The 17980-nt window shown below is 35.0% G+C and overlaps 1 protein-coding gene across 6 annotated transcripts in view; it reads right to left on the bottom strand.

Moving 5' to 3' along the window:
- Nucleotides 1-3094: 3094 nt before the first annotated feature.
- Nucleotides 3095-17980, bottom strand: part of ZBTB8A (zinc finger and BTB domain containing 8A) — a 52521-nt gene continuing 37635 nt past the window's right edge. For 5 of the 6 annotated variants that reach the window (XM_074217717.1, XM_074217718.1, XM_074217719.1 and 2 more), the window contains 4 exons: nt 16021-16949; nt 13942-14111; nt 7596-7930; nt 3660-5089 (listed from right to left, as the gene is read on the bottom strand). In XM_074217717.1, the coding sequence (XP_074073818.1) occupies nt 5077-5089; nt 7596-7930; nt 13942-14111; nt 16021-16948 (1446 nt within the window). In that variant the 5' untranslated portion in view covers nt 16949 and the 3' untranslated portion in view covers nt 3660-5076. Of the gene's footprint in view, nt 5090-7175; nt 7931-13941; nt 14112-16020; nt 16950-17980 lie in introns of all 6 variants that reach the window. The other variant, XR_012474501.1, reaches the window with a different exon arrangement.

The raw sequence follows: 17980 nt of genomic DNA, 5'->3' as shown, positions 1-17980 counted from the left end.
CAAAAGGGTGTGCATGGTCCTAGTCATTATAAAGTTTGGGGGGGTATTACTTAAATGGATCTGTGATGTCATCAATATGGGCATTCCTTCTCACTATGCAGATCTTAAACCCACTGTTGTGAAGCCATCCTGTGTGACTCTTGTACATATCTTTTCCTAAGTCTACCATGATTGTCCACTCAAGGTGCTGCATGCCTGTCCCTCTTTCTCCTGACAATATGAAAATCCACTGTCCCAGGAACAAAAGAATACATGCTATTTCACAAATACTCTAGAATTGAACAAAAATATGAACAAAAAAAACTGAAAAATTAAAAAAGAATAAAAAGCGTGATTTTAAAAGTTAATTGGTGAGAGCTCTGTCCTCTGCCCCTGGAACAGGACTCTGGAGCTCTGACCACATTCAGATCCTGATCACAGTCTAGGCCCCCCAATAGAACAGCATGGTCCCCCCCACCTCAGCCCCATGGCAGACGGGGGCACTTATTGTCATTCACAGACCAGGAGGGAGGACAGAACCTCACACACTGAGACCCTTGTGGGAGTGTCCCAAAAGCTCAGGAAGCACCCCCAAAAAACAGGTTTAGCCTGGGAAAATGAACAAAGAAACAAGAGGAAGACCATTGAGAAATATTTTGCAACTGAGCCCAAGAAGGATCAAAATACTCAGTCTGAAGATGAGGAAGCACAAGCTCCTGCATCTAAAGACACCAAGAAAAACAGAAATTGGGCTCAGGCTATGATAGAGCTCAAAAAAACTTTGAAAATCAAATGAGGGAGTTAGAAGAAAAACTGGGAAAAGAAGGAGAGAGATGCAGGAAAAACATGAAAATGAAGTCAGCAGCTTAGTCAAGGAAATCCAAAAAAATGCTGAAGAAAATAGCATGCTAAAAAACAGCTTAGGTCAAATGGATAAAACAGTTCAAAAAGTTATTGAGGAGAAGAATGCTTTAAAAAGCAAAATTGGCCAGATGGAAAAAGAGATAAGAAAACTCTCTGAGGAGAATAAATGCTTCAGACAAAGAATAGAATTCAGGGAGATTGATGAATTTAACAGAAATCAGGAATCAATACTTCAAAACCAAAAAAATGAAAAATTAGAAGAAAATGTGAAATATCTCATTGAAAAAACAACTGATATGGAAAACAGACTTAGGAAAGATAATTTGAAAATTATTGGAATACCTGAAAGTCATGATCAGGAAAAGAGCCTTGACATCATTTTCAAAGAATTACTACAGGAAAATTGCCCTGATATTCTAGAAGCAGAGGGCAAAATAGAAATGGAGAGAATCCACTGATCCCCCCAAGAAAGAGATCCCAAAAAAACAACCCCTAGGAATATTATAGCCAAGTTCCAGAACTCCCAAGTCAAAGAGAAAATATTACAAGCAGCCAGAGGGACACAGTTCAAATATCATGGAGCTGCAGTCAGGATCACACAGGACTTAGCAGCAGCTACATTGGAAGCTCGTAGGGCTTGGAATATAATATACCGGAAGGCAAAAGAGCTTACAATGCAGCCAAGAATGAACTACCCAGTAAGGCTGAATGTCCTCTTCCAGGGAAAAAGATGGACTTTCAATGAACCAGGGGAATTTCAAAGGTTCCTTTTGGAATGGCCAGAGATGAACAGAAGGTTTGATCTTCAGATACAGGACTCAGGTGAAGCATGGAGATTGGAGGAGAGGGGGGAAATATGAGGGACTTAATGAGGATGAACTGCATGTATAGAAAAATGATACTGATAATATTCATATGAACCATCTCAGTTAATAGAGCAGGTAGAGGGAGCTTTTATAGTTGAAGCACAGGAGAAAGCTGAGTTCAAAGATAAAATGTGTAAAAATGGAGTCAATAAGGAAAAAAAAGGGAAATGGAATGGGAGAAAGAAAAAGGAGAGGGGGAATAGGCCAAGCTATTTCACATAATAAGATTTTTTTTTTATTACAATGAGGTATTGCAGTGATATGGAAGGGGGGAGGCAAGGAGGAATGAGAGAATCTTTGCTCTCATCAGAGCTGGCTAGGAGAGGAAACAGCATATATACTCAATGGGGTATAGACAGCTGGAGTAAGAAGGAGCGGGGAGCAGGGGGTAGGGGTGGGGATGTAAATAAAGGAGAGGATGGACCATGGGGGGACAGTGGTCAGATATAACACATTTTCTTTTTTTACTTCTTGCAAGGGGCTGGGATTGGAAGGCCTGCCCAGGACCATAGGGCCACGTGGATTCTGGGCCTAAGGGGTGGTATGGGGGCTCAGGGCTTCTTGGCCCCAGGACCAGGGATCTGTCTGCTGCACCACTCAGCTACCCTACAGCAGAGTCAGAGTGAAAGGAGAGAGAAAATATAGTACATGGTAGTGGAGAAATAAGAAAGGAGGGAGTTGTGATCAGCAATGGCAACATTGGAAAAATATGGAAGTAACTTTTGTGATGGACTTATAAAGAATGTGATCCACTCACAACAGAGTTGATGGTGTTGGAACAAAGACTGAAACACATTTTTTGTTATTATTTGGGGGAGGGTGCAGGGCAAGTGGGGCTGGGTGGCCTGCCTAGGGCCACATAGCAGGGTGATCATTGGGTGTCTGGGGCTGGATTCAGACCCAGGTGCTCCTGGCTTAAGGGCCAATGCTCTGTCTGCCACCCAGCCACCCCTACTATTATTACTATTTTATTTTGGGTCTTTTTTTTCTTTCTTTTTGGTTTTTGCAGGGCCGTGGGGATCGGGTGGCTTGCATGTCACATGGCTGGGTGATTATTGGGTTTACGAGGCTGGATATGGACTTGGGTGCACGTGGCTCCAGGGCTGATGCTTCGTCCATTGCACCACCTGGCCATACCTACAATTATTATTATTATTTTTTTTTAAATTTTAATTTTTTTCTCCCCCCTTTACTTTTTTGCCCAAGCAAGTCTATCTATATTCAGTGGGGGGAGGGGTATTTTGTTTACTTGTAAACAAGTATATTTTATTAATGTAAAGAAAAACATTTGTACAAAATGAGAATAAAAAATAAATTAAAAAAACAAAAAACAAAAAAACAAAAAGTTAATTTGCTTAATATTTTTCTTAAGAGAATGGATAGTAGAAAGAACAGAGATGACAGATAAATATACTATTTGATGACCTGTAAACGAATCTGATTTAAAAGTGTGGGTGATGGGAATGTTGAAATGTCTAAAATTTTTATACATTTCTTTGTCCAGTCCATTCTTCTCATTAGCACAAAAGTTCAATTAAGATTGACTGAACGTCAAAAAAAAAAAGTGGAATAGGAATTACATTTAACAACATATAAAATGTCTTAATATACTTTTTTTTTTTAGGTTTTTGCAAGGCAAATGGGGTTAAGTGGCTTGACCAAGGCCACACAGCTAGGTAAGTATTGAGTGTCTGAGACCGGATTTGAACCCAGGTACTCCTGACTCCAAGGCTGGTGCTTTATCCACTACACCACCTAGCCGCCCCTCTTAATATACTTTTAATGCCATTTTTGTGATAAGGTAAATTTCATGTCATTTAAAAACTTTGTGGTTAAAAGAAATCTGCTTTAAGGGCAGATAGGTGACAAAGTCTGGAGTCAGGAGAACCAAAGTTCAAATATGACCTCAGACCCTTAATACTTACCTAGCTGGATGGCCTTGAGCAAGTCACTTAACCCCATTGCCTTGAAAACCCCTCCCCCACCACAAAAAAGTAGTCTGCTTTATATGAAAAATTTTATTTTGTATATGGTATATCCATACAATGTTTTAAAACAGCTGAATGTTATTTGTAAAAAGGTACCTTATAAAACTAGAGTGATAAATATTACAGTTGAATGAGCGAAGCAGTACATAATACTCTAGAATTCCAAGAATCTGATGGTTTTAGTTTCCACTTCTGACACTGTCTGGCTATTTATAGGTTACTTAAATGTCTTGTGCCTAAGAGTCCTTATCATTAAAGTGAATTAACTGCCCTGTTTCACAGGTATATGAAAGATAATGATTACTACAGCACTTTGTAAATATAAAATGCAGTATAAAGGTTAAATATGAATACTAGTAAATGCTAACAAAATGTAATATATAATTTTTTGCTAATAAGGTTTCAGGTACAGCTGAATGTCAAGAAAGCTCTGGACATGGTGTTACAAAATACACTAATTAACCTTTTTGAAATTCTGTTCCTTAATGTTTTATAGTCAATTTTAAAAATTAAAAAAGTTGAAAATACAAATGTAAGGGATATTTGTCGGGTCACATGGCTTATAAAAATATTTTTAATGTATACTGAATTCTAAATAAACAACTATCCTATAACTCTTAAGTTGTCAGTAGAATATAACCTCCTTGAAAGTAGTAACTATTGGTGTCTTGTACAGAGCTGATAATAAATACTTGTGGAACTCAATCACTAAGCTCTGTTGGTTTATATTAAAGCTATTCCCATAATTCTCACATTTGATCACAAGATCATAGATTTAGAGCTGGGCCTAGGAGCCTTAGAGGTTATGTAGTCCAATCCCTTTTATTTGAGAGGTGTGGAAACTGAGGCCTAGTGAGGTGAAGTGACTTGCCCAATGTCGACATATTTAAATTGAGATGCTCTGACTAAATCCTGTCCTCTTACCACTGTATTACATTACCTCCATTTTATAGAAAAGGAAATTCAGGTTGTGACTTAATTGTTCAAATCTAACATTGCTAGATATTATATTCAAGTTTTGACCTTAAATGAAAACTTAAGAGCTTAGTCATATTTGTAGGAAAAGTTGAGAATATTAAAAATGTTACTTGCTATTCCAAAAATCATCCTCTTTGTTTTATGTTCATTTGCATACATAAACAAATGATGTAGGGTAGGAGACCCTTAAGATGATAGAACTCAAAGAGAATCCAAAAAAGTTATTTAGTTCATTTTGCTGCCTCCAGACAGAACTACATTTAAATGGAGTATCTATGGTTCCACATTGTTTCTGCAAGGATCCAAGCTCATCAGTTAACACTCTTCCATTGACAGTTGTGACAGAGTTCAGAAGTTGATGATTGGAACAAAATGTCTAATATTGTAATCTTCACTCCAAATTAAATCAGTTTCCTGTGTTAAAAAATTTAGAAATCCTTAGTAGAAGGCTTATTTAAGCAATTACTGCCCCATAAAACATTTTCTCATATATAATAATCAAAGCTTTCAGTCCCCTCAAATGCAAATCAGTACTTATTAAGCATCCCCTGTATAGAATGCTTCAATGAAGAAAAGTATGGAATTGTAAGGAATCACAATTTAGGTTCCCTTATTAGAATCCTTCTGTATGTTAATTATAGAATCCTTTTGTATATTAATTATAGCTATCTTTTATAATTTAATCAGAATTTTTCAAGGTTGTTATTTGTCTTAGTTTAAAATTATATTTTACTATAATGGCAAAACAGAAACATCCAATAATTTGGACCCATTTAGTAGGTATCTGGATATTGATAGTGTGGGGATGATATCGTGGTTAATGTCTTTTTATTGTCAAGGAGTAGCATCATTTTTGAAAAAATACAACTATTCTACATGCCCTGGTATGGTACCATGATAAGAAATATTAACATTCATGCTGAGACAGTATTTACATTCCCATGCAAAGAGAAGGTAATTGCAAAAAAGAATAATCAAAACATAAATTTGAGAGTGCATATATGTAAATATAAACAAATTAAAATCTGAGAGTACATTTTTGAGATACTCATTCATGTGAGTGAACTTCAGATTAATCATTTTCCTACAGATTCTTAACTAAAATCTGTTATTTCTGAAAAGTTTTCAGTGCTACCCCCAATTTCATTGGAGAATGAGCACAAAACAATTTTAAGCATCTTGATTCAGATATATTTAAGTTGAAGAATCCCAGACCATAAGCTAGATTCTTCTGCTTTGATTCTCTTAAGGTAAGGGCAATCCTGACGAAGTTCTAGGAATATCATCAAAGACAATGGTCTTACATAGGTACTTAAATACATTCATACTTTTATGTCCACAAATTAATATGAAGGATAATGGTTAAAAAGCATAGAAAATGATAAATAAGAGATGCTGCCTTGCTATATGATGTGGTGTTTTTGTATTTTTAACAGAGTATGCAGCCCTTTAACCTCAAAAAATTAATTTCTAACTTAATTATGACAATGCTTGCTTTGACTTTTTAATAATGCAGAGTAGCTTAGTTTTTAATATTATTTAGTTTTTCAACTTTAGAACTATAGCAATTCCTTAGAAATTTTGGCTCTTATTTGGAATTATATTGTAATTTTGTCAGAATAGAAATTTATTTGCTTTCTTAAGTTAAAAAAAAATTTTAAAGCATGCTAATATAGCAATAAGAATATTTTAAACTCATTTTTAATATAAACTTTTTCAAAGTTTTAGAAACATAAACAATTGGTGTTGCTAATGATTTTAATCTATTCAAAATATGTTTTACTAAGCAACAGTTTAATAGCTTAGTAACTACTGTATTTATCTTTAATTCATTTTAGTGTACTTTTGCCTTTATTCTTAGTGCTTTCAGAAAAGAATAAGAACAATATAAACTGTTACATTTTCCATAAGAAAAACTGAAGCACGATTTCACATATTCTAGTCTAAATTTTAGTATTAGTTTCTTGCTTTTAGAAAAGTTACAATAAGCAAGTACTGTCTATTTCTCACTTTTTTTTCCCCAATCACCAATTTAACTCAGTGGCATCAAACTCAAATAGAAAGCTTTTACTTTTTATTCACTTCCCATTTACATTTTAATCTAATTCCAGTTGTACTTTGCAAGTTTTATACCTCTGACAGCTTTTGGTATTTCATATGAATTTCTAACTTCAAATATTTATCTTTTTTTAAAAATTTTTATTTATTTTAAGGCAATGGGGTTAAGTGACTTGCCCAAGGTCATGCAGCTAGGCAATTATTAAGTGTCTGGGGCTGAATTTGCACTCAGGTCCTCCTGCCTCCAGGGCCAGTGCTCCATCCACTGCACCACCTAGCTGCCCCAAATATTTATCTTAAAACTCTTATTTTCTGTTTCAACTCCTAAGCCATTTTATGCATTTTGAAATAACAAACCAGTTGTTCCAGATATGAAATTATCATAAAAGATTTTTTATTAGTGCATTGAGGTGGGCAGCAAGACTCTAAAATGTGCTCTTACCTTTTTCCCCCAGGAATATGCAATATGTAATAGTTTATCTATTTTTTTTAAAAGCATCTGGAAAGTCTTATAAAGTTTCCTGTTTGGCTATAGTTAATTTATCTTAAATGTTTATCACTGAAAAAAATTTCTCAAGTTGATCTTCTAATATATAAAAAAGTATTACTCTATTATAGTTCAGAGATCAGTTGTTCATCCGTCATGCCAACTCAAGCTAGGTCCTCTTTTCCAGTGCAGCAACATATGGTACCCCAGAGCAACATAGTTCAAAATGTGAACTTAATGGTCTGTCCATAAATGCATGCAAATTAGATCAGGTCATTTTAACAAGCCAATATGATAGATGTGTTAACCAGACTCTTGTCAGGGGAGAGAAATATAAGAAAATAAGACATGCTGGGTCAGTTGTTTCACAACTACCTAATGTTGGGCTTTATTTCCTTTTCTTCTTCTTCCTCATCTTCACTATCATCAACCTGTTGTATGACCAAATCAGCAGATCCATCCTCTACAATCTCCACATAAGATTTTTTTTGTCCTTCATTTAGTTGCCATTTTGACTTCTTGTGTCCATCTGAAGGGGATGCAAGTGGTTGGTCAGCTCCCAGATCAATGGGGATGCTGTCTATGCCAGCTTCAGCAAGACACTCATTGCACAGTCGGTAGCGTCTTGTTCCTTCCTGTACAACTTGTCCAGTTAGATCAGTCACATGCCGCTTGCATTTTCGGCAAATTAACTTGCATGCCTGATGAATCTATGTGGATAATGAAATAGATACAAAAGCAGGACACATTATAAACAGAAAGGCATGTGAATTTATAAACTTAAGATGATATCCAATTTCCGGTCAAGCTTGGAACATTTAAAGTAAAATCATATTTGTTTTATTAAGTTAATCCATTAAGTTCCAGAATATTTCACTAATAGAATTTTTCTAAAATGTGTTAGCTAGGTGCAGCTAGGTGGCGCAGTGGATAGAGCACTGGCCCAGGAGTCAGGGGTACCTGAGTTCAAATCTGACCTCAGACACTCAATGATTAACTAGCTGTGTGGCCTTGGGCAAGTCACTTAACCCCATTGCCCTAAAAAAAGCTAAAAAAAATGTGTTAGCTATAAAATTATTCTACTAGCAGAGTAATCCTCTGAAGTCTTATAGCATTAAAGAACATGGTATGATATTTCATACTCTGATATTTCATACTAAAATGAAAAGACCAAGTATGGGCCTAGTTATATGGACTCATACAAAGATCAGCTGAATACAATTAGAGAGGACTTTTTTCTTTTTTTTAGATTTTTTTTCAAGGCAATGGCTTGCCCAAGGCCACACAGCTAGGTAATTATTGAGTGTCTGAGGTCGAATTTGAACCCAGGTACCCCTGACTCCAAGGCCGATACTCTATTCACTGTGCCACCTAGCTGCCCCTAGAGAGGACTCTTAATTAATTAATTACCAGAGCAAGGATGACTACTAGGTGATGAATTTTCCTGGTAATAGTAAATCATGAAAAAGGAACTACCAAATTGGCATGGAGAGTTTGCAGTCTTTATCAGTGAAAGGAGTATCCATATTCATAAAATCTTGAAGTATAATATAAAACTTCAATATCTTAATCTTTAATTAACCTTTCTAACTTTGATATTTCTTTAATCAAACACTATTTTGATCTAATTTAGTGGGAATTAGGAAGGATATGATAGACCCATTGATCTAGAAGAGGGGTTTGTTTCCCCCCCTGCTTGGTCCCAGAGTGCAATACCAAATGGAATAATTAGAAGAAATTGAAGATAGTAGAGTGATCCACTAGAAGTATGGATTGGACTAGATGTCTTTGAAGCTCCTTTCAACTATAATAATATAAGCCTGGGAAAGTTAAAATTCTCACTCTAACACAACTTGAATCCAAACCCTACCTTGTTTAATTTAGCTTTTGTTACTATTTTATTTTTTATTTTTATAAGGCAATGGAGTCAAGTTAGTTACCCAAGGTCTCACAACAAGTAAATATTAAGTGTTTGAGACTGGATTTGAACTCAGGTCCTCCTGACTCCAGGGCTTGCACTCTATCTACTGTGCCACCTAGATGCCCCTTTTGCTGTTATTTTAGAGAAAATATTTCTCCCCAAATTAAAATTTACCAAAATAAGTTATTTTCGATGATGAAAGGATTATCTGCTATTGTTACTTAAAAGCAGCATTATATCTTATAATACTGGACTAGAAATGAGAAGATCTGGTTTCTCTAATCCTATCTATCATTTTATTACCCATGTGATCTTAGGCAAGTCACTTAATCATTCCAGTCCCCTAAAAACTTAAAAAGTGTCATAAATATGTATAATTGTATATTACTAATAGACTACAATATGTCTTATGTCCAGTTTCTTAATTAGGAAAGTCAGATTTGTTCTCTAATTCTGATTTAGGAGAATCATAGTTTCTATAGTCCCTAATTAGCTTCTATAGTCACCAAAGGATTAAAAACCTTTTGCTTAACATGTAGAATTCATGTACATGTCATGTATAGAACTTGAGTTAGAAGGGCAGAACAATAATATCAAAATATATAGCAATGACAGTAATACTGACAGGAAAAGTAGACATAGCACACACAGCAATTTAATAGAAACAATAGTGGTGTTATACGCTTTTACTTTGCATCATTTAGTAAATGAAAAAACTTTTCTGTTTCTCATCAGTTGGCAGCTTACTGAATAGTTTGCAGAAATTTTAGTTTTTGTTGTAAAACCCTGAAAATAGAGATCTAATTATAAATTCTGTTTACTTAAAAATCATCTTTTTGATCAAAAACCCAAAAGGTTGTCAAAAATGCTTAATTGCTTAGAATTTAATTCTCTGTCAACATGTAACTTGATTCTTCTGTAGGACACTTGAAGTGGGCTTGTCATGGCAATTTTCTTCAGGATATATTAATTTAGGTATAGAGCATAAATGGAATCAGGTTTGGAAATAAATCACTACATATTGTGGATACTCAATTCTACTAGTGACATTGCTTCAAAACACTAGGTTCTACAGATGAGAAAATCAAAGTGATCCATAGTCATATGAAAAATTGCTCTAAATCATTACTGATTAGAGAAATGCAAATTAAAAGCATCTCTGAGGTACCACCTCACACCTCTCAGACTGACCAATATGACCAGAAAGGATAATGATCAATGTTGAGAGGGGGAATCTGGGACACTATTACACTGTTGGTGGAGCTGTGAACTCATCCAACTTTTCTGGATAACAATTTGGAATTATGCCCAAAGGGCAATAAAAATGTTCATATCTGGGGGTGGCTAGGTGGCACAGTAGATAGAGCACCGACCCTGGAGTCAGGAGTACCTGAGTTTAAATCCAGCCTCAGACACTTAATAATTACCTAGTTGTGTGGCTTGGGCAAGCCACTTAACCCCATTTGCCTTGCAAAATCCTAAAAAAAAAAAAAAATGTGCATATCCTTTGATCCAGCAATACCACTACTGGGTCTGTACCCTGGAGAGATCATGAAAAAGGACTTGTACAAAAATATTCATAGCAGCCCTGTTTGTGGTGGCAAAGAATTGGAAATTGAGAATGTCCATCAATTGGGGAATGGCTGAACAACAAATTATAGTATATGTATGATATGGAACATCATTGTTCTATTAGAAACCAGAAGGAATGGGAATTCAGAAAAGCCTGGAAAGATTTGCAAGAATTGATGCTGAGTGAGATGAGCAGAACCAGAAAATCATTGTACACTCTAACAATAACATGGGGTGATGATCAACCTTAATGGGCTTGCTCATTCCATCAGTGCAACAATGAGGGACAATTTTAGGATATCTGTGATGGAGAATACCATCTGTATCCAGAGAAAGAATTGTAGAGTTTATATAAAAACCAAAGAAAAAAGGTATCTTATTATGTAATTTTATTGTCTCATATTTTATTTTTTTCTTAAGGATATGATTTCTCTCTCAACACATTCAATTTTGATCAATGTATAGCATGGAAACACTGTAAAGACTATCAGACAGCCTTCTGTGGGGGGGGGGAGTGAGATTGGGGGGGAAACTGAAAAATTCAAAAAACAATTAAAAAACCCACTAGGTTCTTTGATTTATTAGACCAGTATCTAGAGATGCTAACTGGAGACAGGGCACAGACATTCAAAGGATGATGCCATCTTACAATGTATCACACTGCCTCAGGGTTTTGTGGAAGAGTAATACATAAGAATTTCATATGTTTCATATGAATTTATACTATCATTTGTGTTATTTAGCAATTAAGTCTGTCATTAGGTCTTAGACCTGGACATTAGAACTGGACAATTTATCAAATACTTTGTAAAATTTAGGCAAACCGTTATTGCTATTTCTCTCATCTGTTATTCAGTACCTCTGTCAAAGAAAGGAAATTAAATTAGTTTGCCAAGACTTCTTCTTGATGAAACTATGCTGGCTCTCTATGACAGTCACTTCCTATTCTACATAGTCATAAAACTTCCCTTTAATAATACCTTCCAGGATTTTGTCAGGAATTGAAGTCAGGTTGACTGACCTAAAGTAATACTATCTCTGTCACTAGATGCTTGGGTACCAATTGATGATTTTTTTTGGCCTCAGAAATTCTTTTTTTTTAAATGGAGAAAATATACATATCAATAAAATATACATATCAAATATTCATGTCAATAAAATCACAGATCCTTAAAGTATCTGAAGTATATAGAGAAATTTTAAGTTGATAATTCCTAAGGATAAGTCCAAAGGAAATTAGAGTTATAATTAAGAATTTCAGGGAGGGGCGGCTAGGTGGCGCAGTGGATAAAGCACCTAGAGTCAGGAGTACCTGGGTTCAAATCCGGTCTCAGACGCTTAATAATTACCTAGCTGTGTGGCCTTGGGCAAGCCACTTAACCCCATTTGCCTTGCAAAAAACTAAAAAAAAAAAAAAAAAAATTCAGGGAAAGCTAACTGACACTAGCCCTGGAATCAGAAAGACCGAAGTTCAATCTGGCCTCAGATACTTACTAGTTGTGGGACCCTGGGCAAGTCATTTAACCCCATTTGCCAAACAAAACAAAAACAAACCAAATAAGAATTCCAGTATTAGAGGCAAATTGAAATGAAGGGGGTAGTACATAGGACCCTACTCTGGAGTAGTTGAGATAAACTGGAAACAAAAGTGTTAAGAGCTGGGGACATGAAACTAGGAGGCCAGGATTCAAAGAGTCCTAGAGAACATGATGGAACTAGGTATCGAACTTGGGGCAAAAGAGGGAACCTGACCTGGAGGTCCACAAAAAAAAAAAAAGCAACAAGTATCTACACAGGATGGATTGATATTTGCAGAGGGATACTGACAAAGAAAAGATCTGAAAATGGCAGTGGGAGAAAGTATTACACCAACTTCTCCTAGCCTTAGTGTTGATGGGTATGAAATTAAAAATCTATTAAATCTATTAATCCTGAAGAATGTATCAAAACATTTTCATGTTTAAGCTAAGCTTTAGTGAACATCTGAAAATGAAAGCAATGTGAGAGGAAGAAATCTAGGAATAAAGGTAGTTCAAGGAAAGACAGGAGGTAGATAAACTCAGTCCTAACCCTCCCAGAATTTAGCAGGATGATTGTAAGTGTTCTGTGTTTCATTGGTCCTCAGGCCAGTCATTGTGTGATAGTATAAGACTGGAAAGTAAGAGAATGTCCAACAGTTGAGGAATGGCTGAATAAGTTATGGTATATGAATGTGACAAAATATTGTTGTGCTGTAAGAAATGAGGAAATACAGGATTTCATAAAAACATGGAAAAACGTATATGAACATCTGATGGTGAGTAAATTAAGCATAACCCTAAGAAATATTTATATTCTTAACTTCAAGTTTTTGAAAATGACCTGTTTTGAGGGCTTTTATAAACTGATAAATGGAATTAATAGAACCAGGAGAAAAATTTATACAATAACTTTGAAAGCTGTGAGAACTATGATAAATTAAATTGATTCAAGAGGACACAATGATTAAGTATGGTATCTGTTACATAGAGATGATGAATTTCAGGTATATAAGGAGACCTATATCTATATACCTTTGTATGTAGCTATTGGGAGGGGATTTATTTTTTTTTTGTAACCATGTCTGTTACAAGAAATTTGTTTTTTTTCTAATGGAGTAGAAGGTGGGAGGAAAAGAATAGATTTCTGTTAATATTTTATTGGGGGCTTTTTTTTGCCTTTTGAAAGTCAGTAGGATTAAATGACTTGCCTAAGCAAATATTAAGTGTCTGAGGCTGGATTTGAACTTGGACCCTCCTAACTTCAGAGCGCTGTCTACTGTACCATCTAGCTGCCCCCTCTATTAATATTTTAAAAAATAAATGGAGAGATGCTAAAGATATGAAATGTTACATGAACTTTCAGATGAGGTCACAGTACTAATAGTTTTACCTAATCGAAATGGAAGTAATCTGTAAATGTTTGAATGTAAAACAAAAACATCAATAAAACTTTTTTAAAAAGAAAGTAAGCACCAGGAGACGGATTTCATGGCTTTATGCTATGACCCTAGAGGTTAGCAGCCTTAAATTTGGGGAAGCATGCCTTCATGGTTGGTTATATTTTGGGCAAAATCCTGGCTGCCTTGTAATAGCATTGGCTCTTTAGGGATTGTTTACGAAATAGTTGCCCTATATTAAGTTATACTGTCCTAATATCCACTAACATAAATTATTAAAAAAAAAAATTAATAGTTTTTCAAATACGTACTGTTCGAAAATGGCTACTTAGATGATCTAGCCTGCTGAATCTTTTCCCACAGGCCTCACAAGGATAAGGTCGTTCTCCTGTATGGCAACGAAGGTGGCGCTTTAGATCTGCTTTTCGTTTCACCACATGTGTGCAGAACGGGCATTTGAATCTCATTCTAGGCAGTTCATCTGTTACAAAACAATCTCATTACATAAATACTGAGTATACATAATGATTCTAGTAACATATAGAAATCCAAAAGATTTGCAAGGACTTTTTTTTTTAACTTAAGGGAAGTTTTATTAAGGCTATGTTTTCAATACTTAAATGAGTATGGCTGTATTTGTTCATCACATTCCCCCAATTTATTATACTTTTGAAAACTATTGCATTTTGAAACTAGATGGATCAAGAATAGGCAGATGACTACTATTAAATAAATTTAACTTTTTTCAGTAGGCTTTATATATTAAATATATAGTATATCTAAAAAAAGGTATATAATTAGTTCTATTTTGGTATTCTAAGTTCATTAAAAGTAGAGCTAATATTTGCTATTTATAGGAAAATATGCAATTTCAGTTATTGTCCACTGTATTACAAAATAACTGACATATTGCAACTTTAAAGTTATAATACAATACAATGCAAAGATAATGTGCATTATCTTGAATACAAACTCTAAGAATTAGGTACTATATAGATAATTATTTTACTAAGGAGGAAACTGAAGCTCAGAGTTAACTGATTTGCCCAAGGTTATACAACTACTAAGCATCACAGATAAGAGTTTGAATCTAAGTCTTCCTGACTCTGAGTCTAGCACCCTATCCATTATATGCTTAAAGATTAAAAAATGTTAATAAGAGAGAGAACTTGTCACAAAGACAAACAATGCATCAGTTTAATAGCCTTTTTAAACAGAAAAGTAACAAACTCCTCAAGTCACAATTCAAATACTGCCCAAATTGGAGGTGGAAAAGTTAGAGAAGATGACTTTTTGCTCTCTGGTAAAAGAACAATGATTTTTAAGTTTCTAAACAATGCCTAAACAGCCCTATTACAACTTCTAGGAGCAAAGCCAAAAGTTCTTTGTCTTTCAGAGCCCTTTTATAAGCTGCCCCCTTCCTATTTTCTTGTTTTCTTCTATCTTCCTCTCATCCATTCTCTATAACCCGGATATACTGGCTTCCTTGCACAAGATACTTCATCTTCTATCTCCAAGGATTTTCACTGCCTCCCTATGGCCTGGAATTCTCTATTTCATCTGTTCCTTGACTTCCTCCTGATTTCCTTTAATGTTGCTGCCTTCCCTTCTATGGATTCTCTCTTATTCATCCTATATAGCTTGTCTAAATAAACTTATTTGCATAGTTTCCCTTAATAGACTGGGAGCTCCTTGAAATTTAGAACTACCTTTTTTTTAAAAATCCCTTTTTTTTTGTATCTCTAGTGCTTTATTAGTACAGTAATAAACTCCTTAAGAGGAGCATAATAATAAAATTCTTGATGTGACTAGGGTTTATGATTTCAATGTGGAAAATGTCTTACCACCTCCATTTCATCCACTTATCAGTGAGGGATCTGATAGTAAACTATAGTAATCACATGAAAAAGTATATTAGCACACTGGAATAGAAAGGGTACGGGAGGAGGTATGCACAGATTTTACTTAGTTCCCCATATTTTTATAACTTGATGAACTTAGAGCTAATATAATTTCTTAGTTATTGAACCTGTAAGAATGTATGTCAATTTATATGATCATTTTATTTTCCTTCTCCTTTATCAAAATTTTAAATTCAGGTCTTTTTGGATGATAACAATTATTTGAAAAGAATAAAACACTCATACCAGTATTACAAGATTGAATGTTTATAAAATAGAGTAGAATATTTAATAGCAATCTCCCTAATGTAGTAATAGAAGTATATTTTTCGCTGCCTCTTGTCTTTTTCATTTCCTGACTCTCAATAAATGTATCCAATAGCTAGCTATGTTCCTTTATTTGTGATTTCTTGAACTTGTTAATTAATTGTAAAGTACAGTGTTATTAGAAAATCATGGTTATAGGTTTTAAAAGTAATCACTTCTTACCTTCATTCCAGCTACCCATGACACCTAAAATTAAAGGCATATTGGAATAGGGTTCTTCAGTTTTAGGTGATTTGGATGTAGCTCGAGGGGATTCTTGTTCTTGAGAAGCTGGTAGGCTTCTGGGTGTAACATCAGATCCTTTTCCATACTTATGTCCCACCGGAAGGGAGTCAATTGCAGCATCATTTTGTACCTTTTCTTCAGTTGGAGGTGTGTGATTAGGAGGCTCAGAAGGTCGCTCTTCAAATTTGCTTGACTTGTAATGAGGAACATCTGTAGACTGTGGTAACCCCAAATGCCTGGACTTTTTAACAGAATCGTGTCTCTGTTCATGTTTGGTTAGGGGTTGCTGAGTATTCCGTTGGGAAGCTGGATAGTAGTTGTAATTACTCCAAGATTTCCCACTCATGGTACAGGTCCCTTGATCTGGATTTAGATGAGATTGTGGAGGGCTGCTTTCTCCACACCACCCAGCATTATAAGAACGTTCTGCTACACCATTGGAATTGGCATCTTTATCTGAGAAACTGAAATAGCGATCCTTCTCTTTCTCACTTATATCAAGTGAGGACTTAATAAAGGTCTTACATACACTAATGACATCAGTCATCTGAAGGAAACTGGCAGCTGACATCACTTCTATGACATTTTGACCCGTGAGAGAAAGTTTGCCTGAATATACAAAGTCCAGAATAACAGTAAAAGTGTCAGGTGAGAATGCTTGAAATGTAGCAGTGGTTGGCTGACTTGTCTCCTTTGAGTTCTGAGAAAGAAGCATTTTAAAGTAGCCACTACTTGCAAATAGCACATTTCTATGTGCTTTGAAGATCTTCCCTTCAACAAGAATACTGCAGTCACAAAATACATCTTGCCTGCGCTGCTCATTAAGTTGTTGCAACAGGTGAGACTGATGAGAGGAAATCTCCATCCTTGTGGAAATGAAAAACACAATTAACTAAAAATAAATGAGAATGCCTTCTTCACAGTGATTTAATTGATATAATCAGTGGACTGTATTTAAATTTTTCTTCTTCCCACAAAACTATACTTTGTTTCATAATAATATTCCTCAATCAGATTTCAGTTTTAGAGGCTATATTATACTCATGCACTATATGTATATTCTAGCTTTTTTTTGAAAAAAAATCAATTTTTCAAAAGCTTAAATGTGATTATTTTAATGTTGGGTTTCAGTGAAGAATATACTTATGAAATCAATGGAAAGTAAACCATTAATTCAAAAGTTGATTCATGAATTTTTTTTTTTAGGTTTTTGCAAGGCAAATGGGGTTAAGTGGCTTGCCCAAGGCCACACAACTAGGTAATTATTAAGTGTCTGAGACCGGATTTGAACCCAGGTACTCCTGACTCCAAGGCTGGTGCTTTATCCACTATGCCACCTAGCTGCCTGATTCATGAATATTTTGATGGCTATGTCTGCCAGATTTAATTGGAAGAATAAACATTTGTCAACAAAAATACATGTTCAAATTCTATATATATGTTCTTTAAATATATATATATATATATATATATATATATATATATATATATATGAAGATATAGAATAGAAAGGTGTACTTTTCACAACAGCTGGGGCAGCTAGATAATGAAGAAGATAGAGTCTAAAGAGTCTTGGCCTGGAGTCAGGAAGACTCATCTTCTTGAGTTCAAATTTTGGTCTCAGACATTAACTGGTTGTGTGACCCTAGGAAAGTCACTTAACCTTGTTTGCCTCAGTTTCCTCATCTGTAAAATGAGGTGGAGATGGAAATAGCAAACCATTCCAGTATCTTGTCAAGAAAATCCCAATGGAGTCATGAAAAGTCAAACAGTTAAACAATAATTTTTCACAACTATGGCTAGAAATAGAAATTATCATAAAAGCCAAAACAGATAATTTTGACTACATACAATTTTAAAAATTTTCCATGAAGAAAATCATTGCATTCAAATAAGA

Source organism: Macrotis lagotis, chromosome 1 (assembly GCF_037893015.1).
Source record: "Macrotis lagotis isolate mMagLag1 chromosome 1, bilby.v1.9.chrom.fasta, whole genome shotgun sequence".
NCBI classification, from domain to species: domain Eukaryota; kingdom Metazoa; phylum Chordata; class Mammalia; order Peramelemorphia; family Peramelidae; genus Macrotis; species Macrotis lagotis.
Note: the sequence above shows the minus strand (reverse complement) of the source record. Positions and strands in the feature narration are given on the sequence as shown.